The 20,146-nt window shown below is 66.6% G+C and overlaps 3 protein-coding genes across 4 annotated transcripts; all 3 read left to right on the forward strand.

The window, feature by feature from the left end:
- The first annotated feature begins 1,075 nt into the window (after window positions 1-1,075).
- Window positions 1,076-5,876, forward strand: HPS1 (HPS1 biogenesis of lysosomal organelles complex 3 subunit 1). Its single transcript, XM_074159195.1, has 17 exons — window positions 1,076-1,158; window positions 1,221-1,392; window positions 1,466-1,608; window positions 1,824-1,932; window positions 2,122-2,282; window positions 2,358-2,460; window positions 2,760-2,829; window positions 2,939-3,006; window positions 3,619-3,786; window positions 3,862-4,038; window positions 4,110-4,177; window positions 4,311-4,433; window positions 4,536-4,601; window positions 4,802-4,946; window positions 5,042-5,155; window positions 5,295-5,377; window positions 5,655-5,876. The coding sequence occupies exons 1-17, from the start codon at window positions 1,076-1,078 to the stop codon at window positions 5,815-5,817; spliced, it is 2,016 nt and encodes a 671-aa protein (XP_074015296.1). The 3' UTR covers window positions 5,818-5,876.
- Window positions 5,877-7,071: 1,195 nt separating this feature from the next.
- PYROXD2 (pyridine nucleotide-disulphide oxidoreductase domain 2) lies at window positions 7,072-11,769 on the forward strand. Its single transcript, XM_074159032.1, has 16 exons — window positions 7,072-7,240; window positions 7,666-7,685; window positions 7,931-8,024; window positions 8,098-8,171; window positions 8,283-8,429; window positions 8,573-8,726; window positions 8,945-9,006; window positions 9,120-9,217; window positions 9,600-9,741; window positions 9,833-9,967; window positions 10,057-10,129; window positions 10,236-10,392; window positions 10,513-10,667; window positions 10,830-10,936; window positions 11,045-11,165; window positions 11,377-11,769. Exons 1-16 carry the CDS (start codon window positions 7,072-7,074, stop codon window positions 11,445-11,447), a joined length of 1,779 nt encoding a protein of 592 aa, XP_074015133.1. The 3' UTR covers window positions 11,448-11,769.
- Window positions 11,770-14,580: 2,811 nt separating this feature from the next.
- On the forward strand, window positions 14,581-19,694 carry LOXL4 (lysyl oxidase like 4). Of its 2 annotated transcripts, none has more exons than XM_074158925.1 (14): window positions 14,581-15,034; window positions 15,229-15,407; window positions 15,531-15,742; window positions 16,298-16,336; window positions 16,461-16,677; window positions 16,790-16,973; window positions 17,244-17,398; window positions 17,709-17,876; window positions 18,072-18,234; window positions 18,368-18,611; window positions 18,877-18,992; window positions 19,070-19,206; window positions 19,399-19,510; window positions 19,624-19,694. In XM_074158925.1, exons 1-14 carry the CDS (start codon window positions 14,755-14,757, stop codon window positions 19,692-19,694), a joined length of 2,277 nt encoding a protein of 758 aa, XP_074015026.1. In that variant the 5' UTR covers window positions 14,581-14,754. The 2 variants fall into 2 exon arrangements, with proteins under 2 accessions (XP_074015026.1, XP_074015025.1); XM_074158924.1 differs by having other exon boundaries at window positions 14,755-15,034; window positions 15,229-15,368; window positions 15,498-15,742; window positions 16,461-16,692.
- The last annotated feature ends 452 nt before the right edge of the window (window positions 19,695-20,146 follow it).

Consider the following 20,146-nt stretch of genomic DNA (forward strand, 5'->3'; position numbering starts at 1 on the left):
CCACTTGGCCCTGGCCACCATCCCACCGGGGTGGTGTGACGGCAAATTTGCAGGGCCTGCCACCATCCGTCCGGCGAGCTGAGAGAGGCACCTGGGGTCCAGTGCCCACCGGCTGCTGGGGAGGACTGGGGTGCTGAGCCCACCATGGGCACCCTCCCCGGCGCCCCCGGCCCGGCTGCCCCTCAGGGTGACCCCTCCAGCAGCCGGGTCCCCCTTTCCTCTGCACGGGGGGCTCGGGCAGCGCTGCCGGTGCAGCAAGTGCATGGAAGCAGCTCCCTCTGCTGCCGCCAGCCCGGCGGGGACCGGCGCGGGGATGCTGCGGGCGGGGCGGGCCGGGAAAAGGGGGGGCCGGGGTCCGCCCCGGGCAGGCGGGGCTCGGGGGTCCGCGGCTGGAAATGTTGATAATTAAATTATAGGGCCCGGAGCGGAGCGGCGGGAGGCGGGGACGGGCCGTGAGCGTGTCCTGCCCGGTGCGGCGGGCAGGAGCAGCTGGGAGGTGCTGCCGGAGGTGTAATAAAGTCGGGCTGTCAACCGCGCCGGCCTCTTCTGTCCGCCACGGGCCGGGAGCGGGGTCCGGGAGAGGGACCGGGAGCGGGACCGGGAGCGGGGTCCGGGAGAGGGTCCGGGAGCGGGACCGGGAGCGGGGTCCGGGAGAGGGACCGGGAGAGGGACCGGGAGCGGGGTCCGGGAGAGGGACCGGGAGAGGGACCGGGAGCGGGGTCCGGGAGCGGGGGCCGGGAGAGGGACCGGGAGCGGGATCGGGAGCGGGGCCGGGAGTGGGGTCCGGGAGCAGGTCCGGGAGCGGGGGCCGGGAGCGGGGGCCGGGAGAGGGACCGGGATCCGGGAGAGGGACCAGGAGAGGGACCGGGAGAAGGACCGGGAGCGGTACCCGCCGTGCAGGGCCGCGCCGGGCCGCGGGGGGCGCTGCGCGCGTGGGCGCGGCGGTCACGCGCGGCGGAGCAGGAAGCGGCGCGGGGCGGGCGGAGCCGCGCGGTCCCGGTGCTGCCGCCCCCCCCCCCCCCCCACTCCACCCCCGTCGCCGCCGCCGCCGCCGCGGGCCGGGCCGGGCCGGGCCATGCGGTGCGTCCTGATCGCCAGCCCCGCCGCCGAGCTGCTCTTCTACTGGGCCGATGCCGCCTTCCTCCGCCGGCTGCGGGCGCCCCACGGCGGGCAGGTGGGGCGGGACGGGGGGGGTGCGGGGAGGGACGGGGACGCGGGAGCGGGTGGGCGCTGACCCGGCAGCGTGTGCCCCAGGGCCCGGCGCTGGAGGACAGCCTCAACACCCTCTTCGCCCCCCTCATCATCTCCTGCGCCGCGCTGCTGGAGAAGCTCGCCGATACCTACACCTGCTTCGCCACCGAGCGCGGGCGGCACCTCCACGTCCTGCACACGGTAGGGGCCGGCACCGGGGACCGACCGTCCGGGGGGACGCCCATCCCCCGGCTGACCCCGTTGCCGGTTGCAGTTCGGGGACTGCCTGTACATCGCGGTGAACGGCGACGGGACGGAGAGCGAGGACGACCTGCGCCGGACCCTGTTCGTGCTGCGGCGCTTGGTGGAGGTTCACTGCGGCCTCGTCACCCTGGACTCCCACCTCGTCCGCAAAGAGTGAGCGGGCACGGGCTGGCACGGCGGGGTGCCCGGGCAGCTGACGAGCAGTGCCTTCGTGCAGCCCCGGGGGGTGGGAGTGGTGGAGCTCTCCCAGCTGGCACCCCTCCTTTGCAGCAGGACCTGCCTGCTGGGCTGCAGCTGGCTTTTGGGGTGCCCGTTCTACCCGAGGAGGTGATGGCCGGCCCTCGGCTCACACTCTGTGGCTGTTGCAGGTTGCGGCCGGCCGATTCGGAGCAGCGGGAACGTGTCTGGAGCCTGCTGCGGGGCCTGCTGGAGACCTACAGCCACCTGCGGGAGGAGGACCAGAGCTTTGCAGTTGAGGTAGTGTGCCATCCCTCATTTTTGGGGTGTCCCAGGGGTAGGAGGCTGTGTGGAGTCCTGGGATGTAAGGTCTCTGGGCTGGGGACTTTGGGGCAGCTCCCTGGGGCAGTGGAGGCTCGCACCTGCCCGCGAGGCTGCGTGGCTGGGTCTGGGGGTGCTCAGCACCCACTCCCCCTGCCTGCCCCCCAGGCTGTGGAGCGGCTGATCCACCCTCAGCTGTGCGAGCAGTGCATCGAGTTCCTGGAGCGGCAGGTGGTGCAGTACATCAACACCAGCCCTGAGCGCGGAGGGCACGAGGTGGGACATGCCTTCCTTCTGGTGCACACCAAGCTGCTGGCCTTCTACTCCAGGTGCGCTCAGCCCCACCACACTCCCCGGGGCAGCCACTCGCCCTCCTGGCTCACCCTTCCCTCTCTGTTCCACAGCCGCAATGCCAGCTCCATCCGTCCTGCTGACCTGCTCATCCTCATCCTCCTGGTGCAGGACCTGTACCCCAGCCAGAGTGCCGAGGAGGAGCTCGGCCCCCAGGTGCTCCAGAGCAGGGCATGGGGGGCAGTGGGTTGGGGTACCCCTGTGGGGTGATGTCTTGGTGGCCAGGCCTTAAATTTTTTCCCTTTTTTTTTTTTGGAAGTCTGCGTCAGGGAAGATGCTCCCCCAGGGACCCAAGAGAAGCGAGAGCATCCCGGTGAGTGGCCCTGGCTCCCATGGAGCTGCAGAGAAGGACTCAGATGACCAGGTGAGTCCCTGGGGCCGTGAACTGCGGGGTGGGACACTGGCTGGGCTGCCTGCGTCCCTCCCGTCACTGACCCAGCCGTTCTCGCCGGCAGGACACAGACGATCTCTCCGTGGCCGAGATTTACTACACTCCTGAGCCCTCACCGGGTGAGCACAGCACGGGTGAGTGCCCAGCCGGGCAGCAGCCCTGCCCCGCGCCCCTCAGCCCCATGGAGACTCTGGGGCTGCGTGGGAGGCTGGCAGGGAGGGCGACCTGCCGTGCCCCCTGCAGGCAGTGAGAGCTGGTCGGAGGGCGCTGAGACAGTGGGCACCGGGGAGGCAGACGCTGCAGAAGTCCAGGTGAGCAAGGGGTCCTGCAGTCCCTCCTGGCTCTGCACCTCCTCACCCTCTCCTGGTGCTCTTTGCCAGCTCCAGTCTTCATCACTTGTCCCTTGCTGTGCTGGGGCTGTGGGTGCCCCAGGCTCTAGGGCTGGCAGCGTACCCTGCGTCCCTCCTGCTGTGCATAACTGTGATAGCTCTGACCACCCTCTCTGGGGCATTGCTTGGTCTCTTTGTCTAGAACTGCTGGCACAGAGGGGACAGGGCTGCCTCAGAGCAGCCTAATGTCTCCCTCTGCTGCCTCTGGGCTTTCTGGGCTGCCTCCCCGCCAGATGCTGCAGAGCCTCAACACTCTATCCAAGCAAGTGCTTGCCTTGGTGCAAGGTGCTGGCAACCTGTGTCTTTGCAAGAGGCTTCCCCTCTACCTGCTGCTCTTCTGGGCACTTCCCTCGCTGGAATCCTTAGGCACTTCCCTCGCTGCCAACTTTTTGCCACGTAGCCCCTCCAGCTCCATCGGTTCAGTCATGCCCAGTTGCAGCTTTCAGGGCATTGCTGTGTCCCTCCAGAGTGTCCTGGGTCAGTGTAGGCTGTCTTGTCCCTGCTGGGGGCTAAGCATCTCCCCTGTCTCCCCAGATGGCAGAGGACTCACTCCAGACCTTGGAGCCTCTGGTCCCTGAAGCTTCAAACCCCAGAAGGATCTTCCTGGATGCCAACCTGCGGGAAGGTTACTGCCCCTTGCTGCCGCACACCATGCACTGCCTCCCGCTCTGGCCGGGCATCTCCCTTGTTCTCCTGACGAAGGTGAGCTACCTCTAAGGTGAGGGAAGCAAACAGTGGGCTGGGTCTTGGCTAACCCACCTCTCCCCTCCCTGGCAGGGCCCCACGACCCAGGTGGCTGTCACCTTGTACCAGCTGCTGGATGGTTTCTTGGTATTGGAGAAGAAGCTGGAAGAGGGGCCGGAGGCGGGAGCCCCACGCTCCTACCCATTCCTGGCTGAGCTACGGCAGCGCATGGACAAGTTTGTGAAGAAGCTGAGTGGGCAGGACATCCAGGTGGGAGTGGGGACAGAAGGACCCTGTCCTGCTGTCCCTGCAGCCTGATGCTGAGCCCTGTCTCTCTCTAGTTGCAGAACGCCTGGGTGGACTTCAAGAACAAGATATTTTCCCGAAATGAGCCTGCGAACTCCTTGGAGTGAGTATAGGGTGGCCAGGGAAAGTATCTGGGGAGGTGGGGACCTTTCCCAGCCTGGGGGTTGGCATGGCTGTCCCTGTGGCAGTGGGGACCCAGGGGCTAAACTCCGTGCCGTCCATGTCTCCTGTCTCAGGCTGCTGCAGGCAGTGGCCAGCGTGAAGCGGCAGCTCTGCTCCATGTACCGCCAGCTCTTCCTGGGCTCCACCAGCCACAGCCTGTCCCAGGGGCTGCGGGACCGTGCCCAGAAGCTGATGAGGTGAGTGCGTGGGGGTGGCTGGCGTCCCCAGGGGGCTGCCCCACACCCAGCTGTGCTGAGGCTTAGAGGGTCCCGGCCTCTCACCGTGCCTCTTCTTGGCAGGGAGAAGCTGCTGGACTGGCGGGACTTTCTGCTGGTGAAGAGCAGACGCAATATCACCATGGTGTCATATCCATCCCTGCGGCTGGGAGCACAGCCCGGCCAGGAGAGGTCCCGGGGGGGAAGCAGAGGTGGGAGAGGGAGGACCCTTTCACCCCAACACCAGGCTCAAGGGGAGGAGTGTGGTGGGCGAAAGCAGTTTCCCCAAGGCTCAGGGGCTGCCCTGGAAGGGCATCAGAGTTGTTGGCCACCCTTAACCTCCACCCCACGTACCTGGAGGACTTTCCTGGCCTGGTGCACTTCATCTATGTGGACCGCACAGCTGGGCAGATGATGGCACCATCGCTCAGCGTGACTGAGAAGTCCAGCTCGGAGCTGGGCAAGGGCCCCCTGGCCACCTTCATCAAGAGGAAGGTACTGCTCATGGAGCTGGGGCTGGGCTGGGGACCACATGAGTGTGCCAGTTGGAGGGTTTTCTGCTCGTGCTTCAGATGCTTCTCGTCCCGCAGGTCTGGTCCCTGATTGCGTTGGCCCGGCGATACCTACAGAAGGGCTACACGACGCTCGTGCTGCAGGATGGAGACTACTGCTGCTCCTACTTCCTCTGGTTTGAGAACGAGCTGGTACGTGGAGCGAGGAAGGGGCTGAGCCCCTCTCCCCTGGCACCTCCTGAGGGCAGGGAGCAGAGCTGTAGGCACAGCCAGCTCCAGCTCCTCAGCGGTCCCATCCCTGACCCTGGCCTCTGCTGTCATCGCTTCCCAGGGCTACAAGCTGGAGGTGATGGAGGTGCCGGTTCTCTCCGATGACTCTGCTCCCATCGGGATGCTGGCAGGAGACTATTACAGGTGAGCCGTCCCTAGCCCTGGGGTTTGGCACCAGGGCCCGGGGCTGTGTTGGCACGGGGGTTCCCATGGGTGACGCCGTCCTTGCCGGGATGTCGCTGCAGGGTGGCACCAGTGCTGCAGTGTCACCGGTGTTGCAACAGCCTGTCTCCCCAGCGTGGTGGTCCTGCTGGTGGATGGCCACTGTGTCCTTGCCAGAGACTTGCTAGGGGGAAGGTGTTTAGAATGGAGGTGCCAGGCTGCACTGCACTGGCTGAGCACCCCATCTTCTCCTTCCCAGGAAGCTCCTGCGCTACTACAGCAAGAACCACCAGGCAGAGGTGGTGAAGTGCTACGAGCTGCTGACTGTGCACCTGGGCATCATCCCCTCCGAGCTGGTGGTCCAACAGGCCTGCGACTTGGCCCGGCGTCTCTGGGAGCCCTCCCGCATCCCCCTCCTCTGAGCTGCCTTCAGCCACCTCGGGGCCGGGATTAAAGTGGGGGTGTGGGTGTTCCTGGCGACTGGGCTGCTTTTTCGGTGTCCGTGCGCCGTCGGCTGTGCCTGCAGGCAGCTACCGGCAGACTTCCCATCCTCCAGCCCGGCTGGGCCTCCAGCTGCCTGCCTCCCTGCTCCCCATGGGCTTTGCTGGCACCCAGCAGCCTCCATGGACAGGCGGAGAGTGGGGCTGAGAGGTTGCTGGCAAATCACCGTCTTGCTGAAAAGTGTGTTTCCAAAGCAGGATTTATAGTGTTGGCTTGGCATCACCCCCAGGCTTTGGCTGGAGAACAAAACGGTATAGCCAAACCTGCACGGAGGAATGGCCCGGGGTTTTCCCCCCTTCCTCCTCACCCCCAAATGTGGGATGTGGGGCCCTCGGGGGCTTGGCAGGCTCTGGGGGGAGGTGCAGCCCATCCTGCACCCCCTTCCCCGCACCCAGGCTCTCAGACACCAGTCAGCTGCGGGGCCGAGCTCGGCCGTGAACAGGGGGTAAAGCCGAGGCAGCTCCTGGATTTCCCAGGCATATTGGGTTCAGTGCACGTGCAAACCCCCTGAGCGTGGCTGGGGATGGAGCCAGCCCCGAGGGGCTCTGGCAGCCGCTGCCCTTGTCACTGTGCTGCTCGCTGGGGCTGGGGACGGCAGTTCAGGGAGCAGTGGACCATGGTGGGGCCTTTGCCCCATCGTGCTGGGCAGGAATTTGCCCTGCCAAGCAACATTGCTGGGTTCAGGCCCAAGCTCACCCCCAAGCTGCCCCTTCTCCCACTGCTCTCAGGGCTGTGCTTGGGGTTTGCCCGCTCAAGGAGGGGGGACAAGCTCCCCCCCTCTGTCCCGCGGTGCTTGTTGGCCCATCACCCCAGCCACATGCCCCTGGTTTCCCCCTGGAGCAGAACAGAGGCTGGGGAGGCTCTCGGGGGGGGGGGGTGGGGGGGGGTGGGGTGTGTGCCTTCCTGGGGTACAGGCTGGGGAGCACCTGGTATTCCCTGGAGCACCAGGCAGGATCCAACCCCGTCTCCTTCTCAGTGCTGGGGCTGCCCCCCCGCCTCAAGTCCCTGGCAACGCTCTGCTGGGTTCAGCGTCTTGCAAGCCCCAGGACGCAGCCTCCGGCCCCGTGCCAGGGTGTCCCCTGCCCTGGCCCCCCCCGTCCCCTCCCCATGCCCGGAAGCCCTGGGAAAAGCTCTGCCAGGAAAGCAAAGTCCAGGCTGCTGGGCACAGAGCAGCCATGGCCAGGCACTGTGGGGCGATGGCTGCTGGGCCCTGGGCAACGGGCTGCCTTTCCCGCTGGCCACGGGGCTGGTGTTCATCCCCAGGGCTGCCAGGAGCGCGGCTGACCCATGCCGGGCCTGCAGCCCGGCTGCAGCGGGAGTACGACGCGGTGGTGATAGGGGCAGGTAATGCTGAGCGGCGGGGAGCTGGTGGGGACATCCTGCTGAGCTCCCCCCAGGGCAGGCGGGGCGGGTGGACAGATGGGGACCCAGGGTGGTGCTGGGCACGTTGCAGCCCCTCGGGCATGCTTCTTGTGCCAGGGAGGGTTGCAGGGGTCTTGCACAGCTGGGCATTCATTGCAGCCCCCCCCCCCAGCATGCTGCTTGTGCAGGGCACAGCTGGAGCATCTGCTTTGACCCCTTCTGTCCCCTTCCCTGCACCGTGAGGGCCAGGGCTATAGGGATGGGGGAGGATGCCCCCTGTCACCTGTATCCCCATGTCCAGAACCCCATTATTTGGGTGCCTGTGGCAGCCCCGTACCCCAGGCATGGCAGGGTGCTGTGGGACTGCCCCACCACCGGGCTCGGCTCACCTCCCTCTTTCCTTGCAGGGCACAACGGGCTGGTGGCAGTGAGTACTGAGTGCAGGGTGCTGTCGCCTCCATCGCTGGGGGACGGTGGTGGACACGGGAGGGTCTGCGCGATGGGCAAGGGAGGGTGTCGGTGGCAAGGCCCATGGGGCTGGGGGCTCCTACAGGGCTGTGGGGAGCGGGGCCCTCCCTGGTGAGATAAAGGTGGTGTGCAAGAGGGTGCTCAGGGTGACAAGGAGCCGTTTCACCCAGAGGGGTGGGCAGCGTGACGCCGTGCTCCCCACAGGCTGCCTACCTGCAGCGGGCAGGGGTGCGCACGGCCGTGCTGGAGAAACGCCACGTGCTGGGTGGCGCGGCCGTCACCGAGGAGATTGTTCCAGGTACCCCCGTGTGCCCTATGTCCCCCTGCCCAGCCTTGGGTGTGGGCACCCCCCACCATCCTACACCTTCCAGGCTTCAAGTTCTCCCGGGCGTCATACCTGCTCAGCCTGCTGCGGCCGCAGATCTACGCTGAGCTGGAGCTGCAGGTACTGGCACCCATCCCTAACTGCGCTGCTGGCACCTCCTGGCACACTGGCAGGGTGAGCCCGCTGCCAGGCCATCCCCGCTGAGTGGGTCTTGCCATCCCTGCCTTGCAGCGGCACGGCCTGAGGCTGCTCCCGCGGGACCCTTACTCCTTCACCCCGCTGCTGGAGGACAGGAGCCCCCCCCGTTCCCTCCTGCTGGGGCACGACATGGCCCAGGCCCAGCAGCAGATTGCTCAGTTCTCCCAAAAGGATGCCCAGGTACTGTGGGGGCATGCACCCTGCATCGTGAAGCCCCCGAGGGGCTGCTCTGCCCAGTGGAGCAGCAAGGATGCTCCTAGGTGGGGTATCCATTGCACCCACCATGGCACAGTCCCTCTTGTCCCCCCTCTGTCCCCTTTCAGGCTTACCCTGAGTATGAGGCATTCATGGGGGGCTTGGTGTTGGCCCTCAACCCACTGCTGGATGCCCCCCCGGTGGATACAGCTGCCCTGGGGCAGGGATCCCTGCTCCAGAGGATCAGGGCCCTGCGAGCCCTGCGGCCCCTGCTGGGGGCAGGTACGTTTGGGATGCCGGGGGACCCTGATGGCAATGGACGTTAGTCCACACCTGGAGTGGGTGATGCTCCTTCCTTCCCAGGGCACAGGCTCCTCAGGAGCTCCAGCTGGGCTGGCAGAACAGCAGGCTTGCCCACTGCCTGTCCCCAAACCCAGCTGGGCGCAGGGAGCTGGCCCTGGCACGGTTGTGCAGGTCTCATGCTGCCTCTGCACCCCCAGGGCGGGTGCTGGGACGGCAGCTGCCCCGCTATTACGAGGTGCTCACAGCCCCCATCTCCAAGGTGAGTGCCAGCAGCAGCAGCACAGAGCCACCAGCCGCCACCCTGCCTGCCTGTGAGGGTGCTGCGGCAGCCCCCCACCCCAAGCCTGGCACTCTCCTTTTCTCCTGGGCCAGATCCTGGATCAGTGGTTTGAGTCGGAGCCCCTGAAGGCAACTCTGGCTACTGACGCGGTGATTGGAGCTATGGCCAGCCCTCACACCCCTGGCAGTGGGTGAGGGTCCCTTCCCCCTGGGGCTCATGGCTGCACCGTCCCCCTGTGCCATCCTCTGTGCTGGCGGCTTCTTGGCTCGCTGTGCCCCAGCACCCTGTGTCCTGCTCAGCCTTGCCGGAGTGGCTCAGGGGTTGGAGCTGGGCAAAGGGCTGCCCCCCCATCCTTTCCATATGGCTCTCCTGAGTAGTCCCCACTGTCCTTTTGATGCTTGGACACTTCTGTCCCCAGGTCAGGTCAAGTTCTGGCCGGTGGGTGCTCCCTGTAACTGATTTGGCATCCCACGAGCTGGTTCGCTCCCGTCTATGGGGGCCAGGGCACCATAGATGCAGGGGACAGGCCTGTCACCTCAGCTGGCGGCTAACCTGGGGTCCTGCTGCTGCAGGTACGTGCTGTTGCACCATGTGATGGGTGAGCTGGAGGGACGGCGGGGAGCCTGGGGCTACGTGGCCGGTGGGATGGGGGCTCTGTCCCAAGCCATCGCCTGTGCAGCGGCTGCCCGGGGAGCCCACATCTTTACTGAGAAGGTATGGGGTGTCTGGGCGCAGGGAGCTGCGTGGCTGGCCTGGAGGAAGCAGGGGTGCTCTTGGTGAGGTCCTGTCCCCTCCACTCACCCAGGCAGTGCGCCGTGTGCTGCTGGGCAAGGGCGGGCGGGCGCAGGGCGTCGTGCTGCGGGACGGGACAGAGGTGCGGAGCAAACTGGTGCTGTCCAACGCCTCCCCCCAGATCACTTTCCTGGAGCTCACCCCCCAGGTAGGGGACACATGGGGCTGGCAGGGGCTTGGTGTAGTGGTGTCCCCTGACTGGGCTGTCCCCCTCACTGCTGGGGTCTCCCACCCCAGGAGGAGCTGCCAAAGGATTTTGTCCAGCGGATCCGGCAGATTGACACGCGCTCTCCTGTCACCAAAATCAATGGTAGGTACCAGCGGGGCCACCTCCGCTGCCATTCCTGCTGGAGGGACACTGGTGCCATGCTCAGCACCCTGCACCCCCCTTTCCCCATCCTCCTTCCTGTGCCCAGTGGCCGTGGATCGGCTGCCCAGCTTCCTGGCTGCTCCCAACACCCGCGATGGCCGGCCCCTGCCCCACCACCAGTGCTCCATCCATCTCAACTGTGAGGGCACCCACCTCCTGCACCAGGCCTTCACTGAGGCCACCCATGGACACCCCTCCAGCAGGTAGGAGACTGCACCGGCACACCTCAGTGTCCCGGAGAAGGGGCAGGACAGCCATGGCGGGTGGTGCTGGGGGTGTTGGGGTCCTCCTCTGCCTGCCCAGCTGGTGTCCTGCTCCCCCAGGCCCATGATTGAGCTCTGCATCCCCTCGGCACTGGACCCAGGGCTTGCCCCACAGGGCTGCCACGTCGTGTCCCTCTTCACCCAGTACACCCCCTCTGTGCTGGCAGGCGGGCGGCCCTGGGACGAGCAGGCCAGAAACGCCTACGCAGACAGGGGTATGTAACGCATACATGGGCATGGGTAAATAACACATATGCAGACCTGGGTAACACCAGGAGCACTGGTGCCTTTCCATGGGCAGGGCCATCCTGGAGCTGCTCAGGGGCCGGCCACCATGTCCCTCCAAGTTGACCCCCAGTCCCTTCGTCTCTCTCTAGTGTTTGACTGCATCGAAGCCTATGCCCCAGGGTTCAAGGCATCCGTCATCGGCAGGGACATCCTGACGCCACCAGACCTGGAGAAGATCTTTGGGCTGCCCGGCGGGGTGGGTATCATGTGGGCTCAGCTCTGAGCATCACTCTGGTGCCAGTGCTGGTGGGCACACAGCCCTGGGCCAGGCACAGCCAGCTCACACAGAGCTCTGCTTTTGCAGAACATCTTCCATGGAGCGATGTCTCTGGACCAGCTGTACTTTGCACGGCCAGCACCATCCTACTCGGGCTACCGGTCCCCAATTCCCAGCTTGTACCTCTGTGGAAGCGGAGCCCACCCCGGTGAGCAGGGCTGGGAGCTGGGACCCTCCTGGGGGACTGCAGGAGGAGAGCAGGGTGCATGGAAGATGTGCAAGAGCGACACGGGGACTGGGGTGGGCAGAAGAGTTATCCACTCCCCTCTCTGCCCTCACAGGGGCTCTGCTGGTGCAGCCTTGGGCTCCTCTCCTGGGGCTGGAGCTGCCCCCTGCTCCCCAATTCTGTTCTCTTGCAGGAGGAGGAGTGATGGGAGCAGCAGGACGCAATGCCGCCCAAGTGGCCCTTGAGGACTTCAGGTGCCTGTGATGGCAGTGGTGACACCAACTTTGCAGGGTTGTGGCTGAAGCAAACCGTGCTGTCCCAGCGGAGAGCTCTGTCCATCCCCAACTTGCTTCCTGGGCAGTGCAGGGTGGCAGCATCCCCTGAGAGCCAGGGGGGTGCAGGCTGGCAGGGTCTCTGTGCTCCTAGTTGCCACTGTCCTCTGGAACACGTGGCTGCTCCCAGCCCGCTGCAGCCCAGCCTTGCCCAGGTGGCTCCTGGGCACCAAGGAGCTATGGCAAGCCTCGCTCAGCCCCCACCTGCACCTGAGGAAATAAACCCCATCCTAGGCTCTGCCTGGAGCACTCCCACTGTGGTTTTACAGCTCTTTGTGTGTCTCCTGCCATGCTGGCATGGGGGGCTGCACTGTGCCATCTGAACTGTGCCTGCTGATGCAGCCCCTGGGGGAGCTGCCGGAGGGCACAGGCATGTCCCAGAGCGGTGAATGGGGACAACTAGCCCCTAAACCTCTCCTCCACTCACTGATGCAGGCTCGGGTGTGTGCAGGACTATTTGGCTGGAGCCACCCAGCCCCAGGCTGGCCTGGACCACCCCAAGGTGCCCAAAACAAGCAGGGAACCAGGGAGCTGCTTGAGACCTGCTTTGCTCCCTGGAGCGCCCAAACCGTCCTTTGTCCCCCTGAGGCCCGGTGGCCATGTGTACAGAGCAGCCCTGTGCCCGGCAGCTCAGAGACTGCGGGAGCCAGGACTGGCACCTGCCTCCCATGCCCCCCACCCCTATTCCTGCCAGGAACTGCCTGCACGTGTTCTGGCCCCGTTCCTGCATCCTCAGAGCAGAGGCTCTGTGCTGCCCAGTGGCTCTCACTAGCCACCCCTCCACGGCGGCAGGTCCGGGGTGTGCCCCCCTCCCCGAGGTTGCTGCCGGGAGCCGCTTGCTGCAGATTACAGAGCTCACATCCTCTCCCTGCCCTCTTCCTCCCCGGGACAATGCTCCCAATTCAGCCACCCGCCTCGCCTCCCGCTGGGCCCTAAATTCGGTGCTGCCGGGCTGAGCTGTTGCACCTGAGCTGGCTGAATCAATATTGACCGGCCAGGAATAGTCCCGCAGCCCTCTGAGAATAGCCCCGCACGCCCACCCCGCTGCCCACAGCTTCCCGCGCACGGGGCTGCCCTGCTGCCAGCAGTGTATTTTTAGCTGCTGCAGTTGCTGGGTGCTGGGGGGGCTGCAGGTGCTGGCACCCAGTAAGCCCCGAGGACTCGGCTGGAGGGGGGACACCCCCAGCCTGCCACTGTCACACTGGGCAGCAGCCCCCACTGCTGCGGGTCGAGGCTGGAAGGTCCCAAGTATGGGAGAGCCCCCCCAGAACCCCCTGCTGCCCTCTTCTTGATGCCACTGGGAGCGGGACCCAGCGCCTGCCTGCCCTGCACCCTTGCTGGCATCTGCATTCGGGGGGGGGCAGGAGGGGGGAGGGTGTGGGTGGGTGCGAGGGGGGAGCTCCTGGCTTCACATTTGAGTAATTGAGCTCCAAAACGTCGAGACACAAATGAGTCACGGGCTCCACTGCTGGCCCCAGCCCTGCCCCTCCCCAGGGCTTTCCGTTGCCCCCGTGTTGGGGCTGGCCGGGGTCCCCCACCCCAGGAGAGGCTCCAGCGTGTGCCCCGAGCCCAGCTGGGGCATAGGGCTGGAAGGAGGGTGCCCTGCGTGGGGGTCCTGGGGATGGGCACACCTGCACACCCCGGGGATGCTGGAGGAGGCTCCCGCGGGACGTGGCGATGAGCTCACGGGCTATTCCCGGCCGTGTTGATCCTGGCGCCTCCCGGCAGGAACCAGCTGCTTTGACTCCAAACAAACAGCCCAGTGGCCACCGGCACATTCCTGACTGGCCCCTGGCCACGGCGAGGGCTCAGGGCTTCCTGTTTATCCTCGTCCCACGGAGGGATGAGTGGGCAGCGGGATGCCCCAGGGACTGGCGGCACCCCAAGCCAGAGGTTGCTCCCGGGGCAGGTCGGGGGGGGCAGCACCCTCCCGTCTCCACGTCCACGGAGGAGGACTCTGCCTGGGGACCCCCACAGCCAGCCTGGCTCCAGGTGATGCCCCAAGAGCTATGAGGACCCTGCTCTGGGCTCCCGGTGCCACCTCACACTCTTTCCGGGCTCCGTGCCCAAGTCCTGGCCCTGTTGCAGCAGCCCCATCCCCGCTTGCCCACTTGAGCTGCTGTGTGGGGTGGGAAAGGGCGAGGGGTGCCCTTTTGGGGTGCCCTTAGTGTTTGTCACCCCCAGAAAAGCCATGCTCTGCCTGGCTGGGGGCCAGCCCGGTGGTGGCCACTGGGGCCATTGAGTTCGTTCTGGAGAGGAGGGGGGGCCATGCTGAGGGCAGGTGGGGGCTACCCCAGGGGTGCTCAGAACCCCCCAAGAGGGGAGGGGGGGCGGGTAGGGGTTGGGGCAGGTTTGCCCAGAAGAAGGCGAGGGGGGAGGATGGGGGGGGGGGGGGGGCGGGCAGGGTGTAGGGCTGGGCTTCAGGCACGGTGCGGGGGTGGGGGGGGGGCCGGGGCCGGGCTGGGCAGCGGCCCTCCCCGCCGCACCATAAAAGCGGCAGCAGGCGGTGCTCGGTGGCAGGAGAGCTGCTGGAGGCTGCGGGAGCCAGCGCCGCCTCCCCGCACCGTCGCCTGTCCCGCACCGTCACCTGTCCCGCACCGTCACCTGTCCCGCACCGTCGCCCCCTGCCAGGGTGAGTGCTGGGGGTGGCCCCGGGAGGAAGTGGGGGTCTGGACACATGGAGGGGGGGGCGGGCAGCAACCTCGCTAGTACTCTGAGTGGGAATGCAGGGGAGAGGCAGGGCGTCGGGGGGCAGGGGCTGTCTGCAGCATGGGGAGGGGACCCTGCTGTCCCCCAGGGCTTAGATAGAGGATAAGGGGGGGCTCTGCGGGACCTCACCCGTGGCCCGAAGCATGGGGCAGGCATAAAGCAATAGGGGCAGGGAAGTTTTCGTGGGGCTGCCCCTGACTGCTGGCAGGCAGGGCTGAGCATGGGGCAGTGGGTTCCTGGGGGGGCTGCGTCATGGATGGGTGCCCCTGGCGAGGGGCGAGTGAGTGTGAGGCTGGGGCTGAGCCTTGGGGTGGGGGATGCTGCAAGCTGTGCATGGCAGGGACCAGCCCCTGCATCCCCTGCAGCGCAGAGACGGAGATGTCACCATCGTGCAAAGGGGCCATGACACCCCTCCACCACAGCCCAGCTCCTGGGGGGTGGGGGGGGCTGCAGTAGCACCCTGCATCCCACTGTGGTCCCAAAGGGCTCAGTGTCGGGATGTCCCCAGGCGTCCCACCCCCGGAGCTGCGATGGCAGTGCTGGCTGGTGTGAGCCCCATCCTGCTCTCGCTGGTGCTGCTGCTGTGGCAAGTGGTCCCCAGCAGGCAGGAGCCGGCCCCAGTGCAGCTGCGGCTGGCGGGGCCGCGGGGGCCGGCTGGGGAGGGCCGGCTGGAGGTGCTGTACCAGGGGCGCTGGGGCACCGTCTGCGACGACGGCTTCGACTTCCACGCGGCCACCGTCGCCTGCCGGCAGCTGGGCTACACCGCGGCCATCACCTGGACCCATAGTGCCACCTACGGCCAAGGGGAAGGTAGGGGGCAAGTGGGGAGAGGGGGCGGCAGGAGGTCCTGGCCAGGGCAGCATACTTAGCGCTGGCTGGGACAGCCTGCACGGGGGGGCTGTGGGTGCAGGCAGCCTGCAGGGGGGCACTGGATGGGGCTCATGGTGCTGGGGAGGGAGATGGAGACCCTCAGCCCTGCATGTTTCCCCCCCTCCCCCCGCCAGGTCCCATCTGGCTGGACAACGTGCGGTGTGGGGGCAGCGAGGGCTCCCTGGCAGAGTGTGTCCACAACGGCTGGGGCACCAGCGACTGCCACCACGGCGAGGACGCCGGTGTGGTGTGCTCAGGACAGCGCCTGCCCGGCGCCTCCCCCCAAGCCACCATCTCTGATAACCTGGTGAGTGCCCAGCGGGATGGACAAGGGGGCTGAGGCAAGGTCCCTTTGACCCTTCCCCTCATCCCCATCCTGCACACCCTGCCCTCGACGCTGGAGCCCCCATGCCCACCCCTGTGTCCTCTGTGCCAGGTGCCGGGGCTGAGCCTGGAGGAGGTGCGGCTCAAGCCCATCCTGGCGCGGGCCAAGCTGAGCATGCCGGTGACAGAGGGTGCTGTGGAGGTGAAGCACAACGGGCAGTGGAGGCAGGTGTGCGACGCCAGCTGGACCAGGAACAACAGCCGAGTGGTCTGTGGGATGCTGGGCTTCCCCCGGGAGAAGCACGTCAACACCAGCTTCTACCGGTAGGGATGAGGGAGAGCCGCGTTGCAGCCGTGGGGTATGTGGGGCAGGGTGCCTGGCTGGATATACCAGGGGGCTATCGAGGAAGAGATGCATAAATGGGGGAGCGTGTGGAGTGCTGGTATGGCCTGGCCATGCCTGTGCCCATTTCTTGGGGCCTCGAAGAAGGACAGAGCTGGGCTCGGCAGCAGCTGGGGGACTGTGGGGACAGTGACCAGCCGTGGCTGGCAAAGCGTGAGTGGAAGGAGAGGAGAGTCAAGTGGCCCTCGGCCCCTCCGCCCCCGACTCTGGCTGGGGCTATAAATACAGCCTGTAATGAGCCCCTGCCGATGCCAGGAGTCACGCAGTCCCGCCGGGACACACGGCACAGCTGGGCTTGGCACAGTAATTGCCAGAAGGGAGAGGACCTGTCCTCACCCTGCCATGCCATGGGAGGACCCCACGGCTTCAGCTCCTGCCATGGGGTGCTGAGGAGGGCAGGGATGATGGGATGAGGGTCCAGAGCCCTGCAGCGTTGGCATGGTCCCCCCTAACCTCCTGGCTTTGTGCACCCGCAGGAAGCTGTGGAACAAGAAGCTGAAGGACCCCAACTCCAGGTAGGGCTCAGCTCTGGGCAGGATGGACAGGGACACTCTGTGTGGGCACCCAGCATGGTTGCTGGGTGGGGGACAGTCTCCAGCACCCGAGATAATGCCTCTCCCTGCTCCTCTACTTCGGCAGCTTGAAGACCCTCAGCCAGAAGAACAGCTTCTGGGTCCACAGGGTGCAGTGCCGGGGCACGGAGCCCCACCTGGCCCGCTGCCCCACACAGGTGGCCCCACCAACTCCCCGCCAGCACGCCTGCCCCCGTGGCATGCATGCCATCGTCAGCTGCCTCCCCGGCCCTGCCTTCCAGAAGGGCACGGGCAAAGGCAGAAGCAAGACCTCCCCGGGAAAGGTGAGCCCTGGCACGGCCCTGTGCCCCATCCTGCTGATGGAGAGCCCTGGAGCCGTGGTGCAGGTGAGTGGCCCTGCCCCGGGGCTGCTGACCGGCTGCTCCCCGTGCCCAGGTGTTCCCGGTGCGGCTGCGAGCGGGCACCCATGCCGGCGAGGGCCGGGTGGAGGTGCTGCGCCACGGGCAGTGGGGCACCGTGTGTGACAAGCAGTGGGACCTGGCCGCAGCCAGCGTGGTGTGCCGGCAGCTGGGCTACGGGACAGCGAAGCAAGCCCTGGTGGGAGCCCAGATGGGTCAAGGTGAGGCAGACGGTGTGGCAGGAACTCAGAGCATTGCAGGGCTTGGAGGGGCTTGGGTAGGTCAAGCCCCTGGTTCACTGGATGCTGCTGGAGTATCCTGGGATGTCCAGGCAGCTCCAGCCTGCACTGGGCTGGGACTCCCCTGGCTGCTCCTTCCACAGGCAGCCCGTGCCCGTAGGGACCTCCCAGACCAGGGGAAGGAGGGTGGGAGGACCTCTGTGCTCCAGGACGGGCCCAGAGCAGGGAGCACTGACCCTCGCTCTGCTTCAGGTCTGGGGCCCATCCACATGAGCGAGGTGCGGTGCACGGGCCACGAGCGTTCCCTGAGTGAGTGCCGCTTCCAGGACGCTGAACAGAGCGGATGCCGGCACGAGTCCGACGCCGCCGTCCGCTGCCACATGCCCCACATGGACTTCCAGAGTCAGGTGAGCCCCTGCCTCCTCCCCAGAGCTCGTGGAGCCCCAGCCCCATTGCACAGCCCTCGCCCCCCAAGCTCTGTGCCCAGTGTGGATGCTCAGAGCATTCCCCCGGGGATGGGGTGATGCAGAGCAGCACGCTGATGGGGTTCTGCAGGATGAGCCAGTGGCAAAAGCGGTCTTATAGGGAGGAAAGGAGGATGAGGAAGGTGGGGAAGATGTTCAGCTGGATGCATGGGGCTGCCTGCTCCATTGCAGCAGCAGGTGGGAGGGATGGGGATCTGCTCCACGCTCTGTCTCAGCCCCTCTTTGCCCGCAGGTGCGGCTGGCCGGGGGCCGCAGCCCCGAGGAGGGTGTTGTGGAGGTGTTGTTGCCGGTGCAGGGGCGGCTGCAGTGGGGCACGGTGTGCGGTGCCCAGTGGGGGCTGAACGAGGCCATGGTTGTCTGCAGGCAGCTGGGGCTGGGCTTTGCCAGCCATGCCCTCCAGGTGAGCTGGGTCCCAGCCCAGGGTCTGGGCTCAGAGGGGTCCTATGGGATGTGTGACTGGGGGCTTTGGGAAGGGACAGCCTCGTCGGGGGGACAAGCCCTGGTGGCAGCACTGGTGCAGGGGAGCTGCCAGTGGAGGTGGGTGCTGCAGGGGGTGCGAGGGCTGGTCCAAGCTCTGTGGTCCTCCTTTGCCCAGGAGACGTGGTACTGGGCAGGCAGCCCCGATGCCAGCCGGGTGGTGATGAGTGGGGTGCGCTGCGCCGGCACCGAGCTGGCCCTCCAGCAGTGCCAGCGCCACGGCCCCGTCCACTGCCCCAGCGGCGGGGGACGCTTTTCGGCTGGGGTCACCTGCACCGCCTGTGAGTACCGGGAGCTGGTGGGGTATTGCTGGGAGGGGGCACCCCCCCTTCTCCTGGCACAGAGAGCTGGGTGGGGAGGACTATGTGGGGTGGGGGCCATTTGCTCCATCCCTACCGATCCCCTCTGTGCCAGATGCCCCGGACCTGGTGATGAACGCCCAGCTGGTGCAGGAGACAGCCTACCTGGAGGACCGGCCCCTGGGGCTGCTGTACTGTGCCCACGAGGAGCGCTGCCTCTCCCGCTCCGCTGACCACATGCAGTGGCCCTACGGCCACCGCCGCCTCCTCCGCTTCTCCTCCCAGATCCACAACCTGGGCAGAGCCGATTTCCGACCCAGGATGGGGCGCCACGCCTGGACCTGGCACCAGTGCCACCGGTGAGTGGCGCATGGGCAGGAGCTGGCAGGGGGCTGCCCCCTCCCTGGGCCAAGGAGGGCATAGTGGCACTCATCCCACAGAGGCTGGCCCGCCCTGGGGTAATTAGCAGCGTCGGCGCTGGCACTGTCATTACGGCTTTATTTGGCTTCAAGGCTGTAATTTGCTCAGAGCCTCCGGACGCTGCCCGCTCCTGGCTGGGTGGCTGGGCCGGCCCCATGCTCTGTGGCCGGGCACCAGCCCCACACTCAGCCCCTGTCCCCACAGGCACTTCCACAGCATCGAGGTCTTCACCCACTATGACCTGCTGACGCTCAACGGCTCCAAGGTGGCGGAAGGGCACAAGGCCAGCTTTTGCCTGGAGGACACCAACTGCCCTGAAGGTAGGTGCCAGTCGCCGTCCTGCTCCCTGAGGGGGGCTCTGCCTGTGCCCTCCCTCACCTCCCCCCCACTCCTGCAGGGCTGCAGCGACGCTTTGCCTGTGCCAACTTTGGGGAGCAGGGGGTGAGCGTGGGGTGCTGGGACACCTACCGCCACGACATCGACTGCCAGTGGATTGACATCACTGACGTGCCACCGGGCAGCTACACCTTCCAGGTACAGGGACGGAGGGGCAGGGGGGCACTGAGGCACCAGAGCTCAGGGCTGGGGCTCAGCCTCCACGGGCACCACCAGCACCCTTCACCCTGAACATGGGGGTGCTGCTCCGCACCCCACAGTGCGTTCCATGGCCCTGCCAGGGCCAGGCATGGCAGCAGTGCCCCCAGCCCTGCCCCTCGCCCTCCCCAGGTGGTCGTCAACCCCAAACACGAGGTGGCCGAGTCAGACTTCTCCAACAACGTGATGCGGTGCCAGTGCAAGTATGACGGGCAGCGCATCTGGATGCACGGCTGCCACACGAGTACGGAGGGATGGGAGCAGTGGGGGCACAGCGGGCAGGGTGGGGGCAAGTGATGGGGCTGGGGGTGCTGCAGCTCCCCCGTCCCCCCCCACCCACACCATCGCTCTCCCCAGGTGATGCCTACGGCGCCGACGTGGTGAGCGATCTGGAGCGACGGGAGCGCTTGGCCAACAACCTTGTGTGACCCGCCCCCCCTGCCATCGGCAGGCTCCCGGCAGCGCCACGGGGCAGCCCAGCTCCCGCACACCAGCCCCCGCGCCCTGGCAGCACCGGACTGAGCTCAGGGACTCAAAGACTTTTGTATTTATTGATGCTGCCACAGAGGATGCTGGCGGGGAGTGTTGGTGCCCCCCAGCCCTGTCCACCCCACAGGACCTGCAAGAGGGGCCTGGGTACACAGCAGCCCCCACCGCCACAGCTCCGGTGCCCCCCAGGATGACTACCTCAGCCTGCCCCCCTGGACCCTCTGACCCAGCAGGCTCAGGACAGGCCCCAGCCACTGCCACCCTTGCACCAGTCCTGTCCTCAATAAAGGTGCTGTGCTACGGGAGAGGGGTGCTGTGCTGTGGAAGAGGTGGGGTACCCCATTATCAACCTCACCATCCCCTGCTCTTTTCTCTGCTAGGACCACAAAGC

Source organism: Numenius arquata, chromosome 15 (assembly GCF_964106895.1).
Source record: "Numenius arquata chromosome 15, bNumArq3.hap1.1, whole genome shotgun sequence".
NCBI lineage: Eukaryota > Metazoa > Chordata > Aves > Charadriiformes > Scolopacidae > Numenius > Numenius arquata.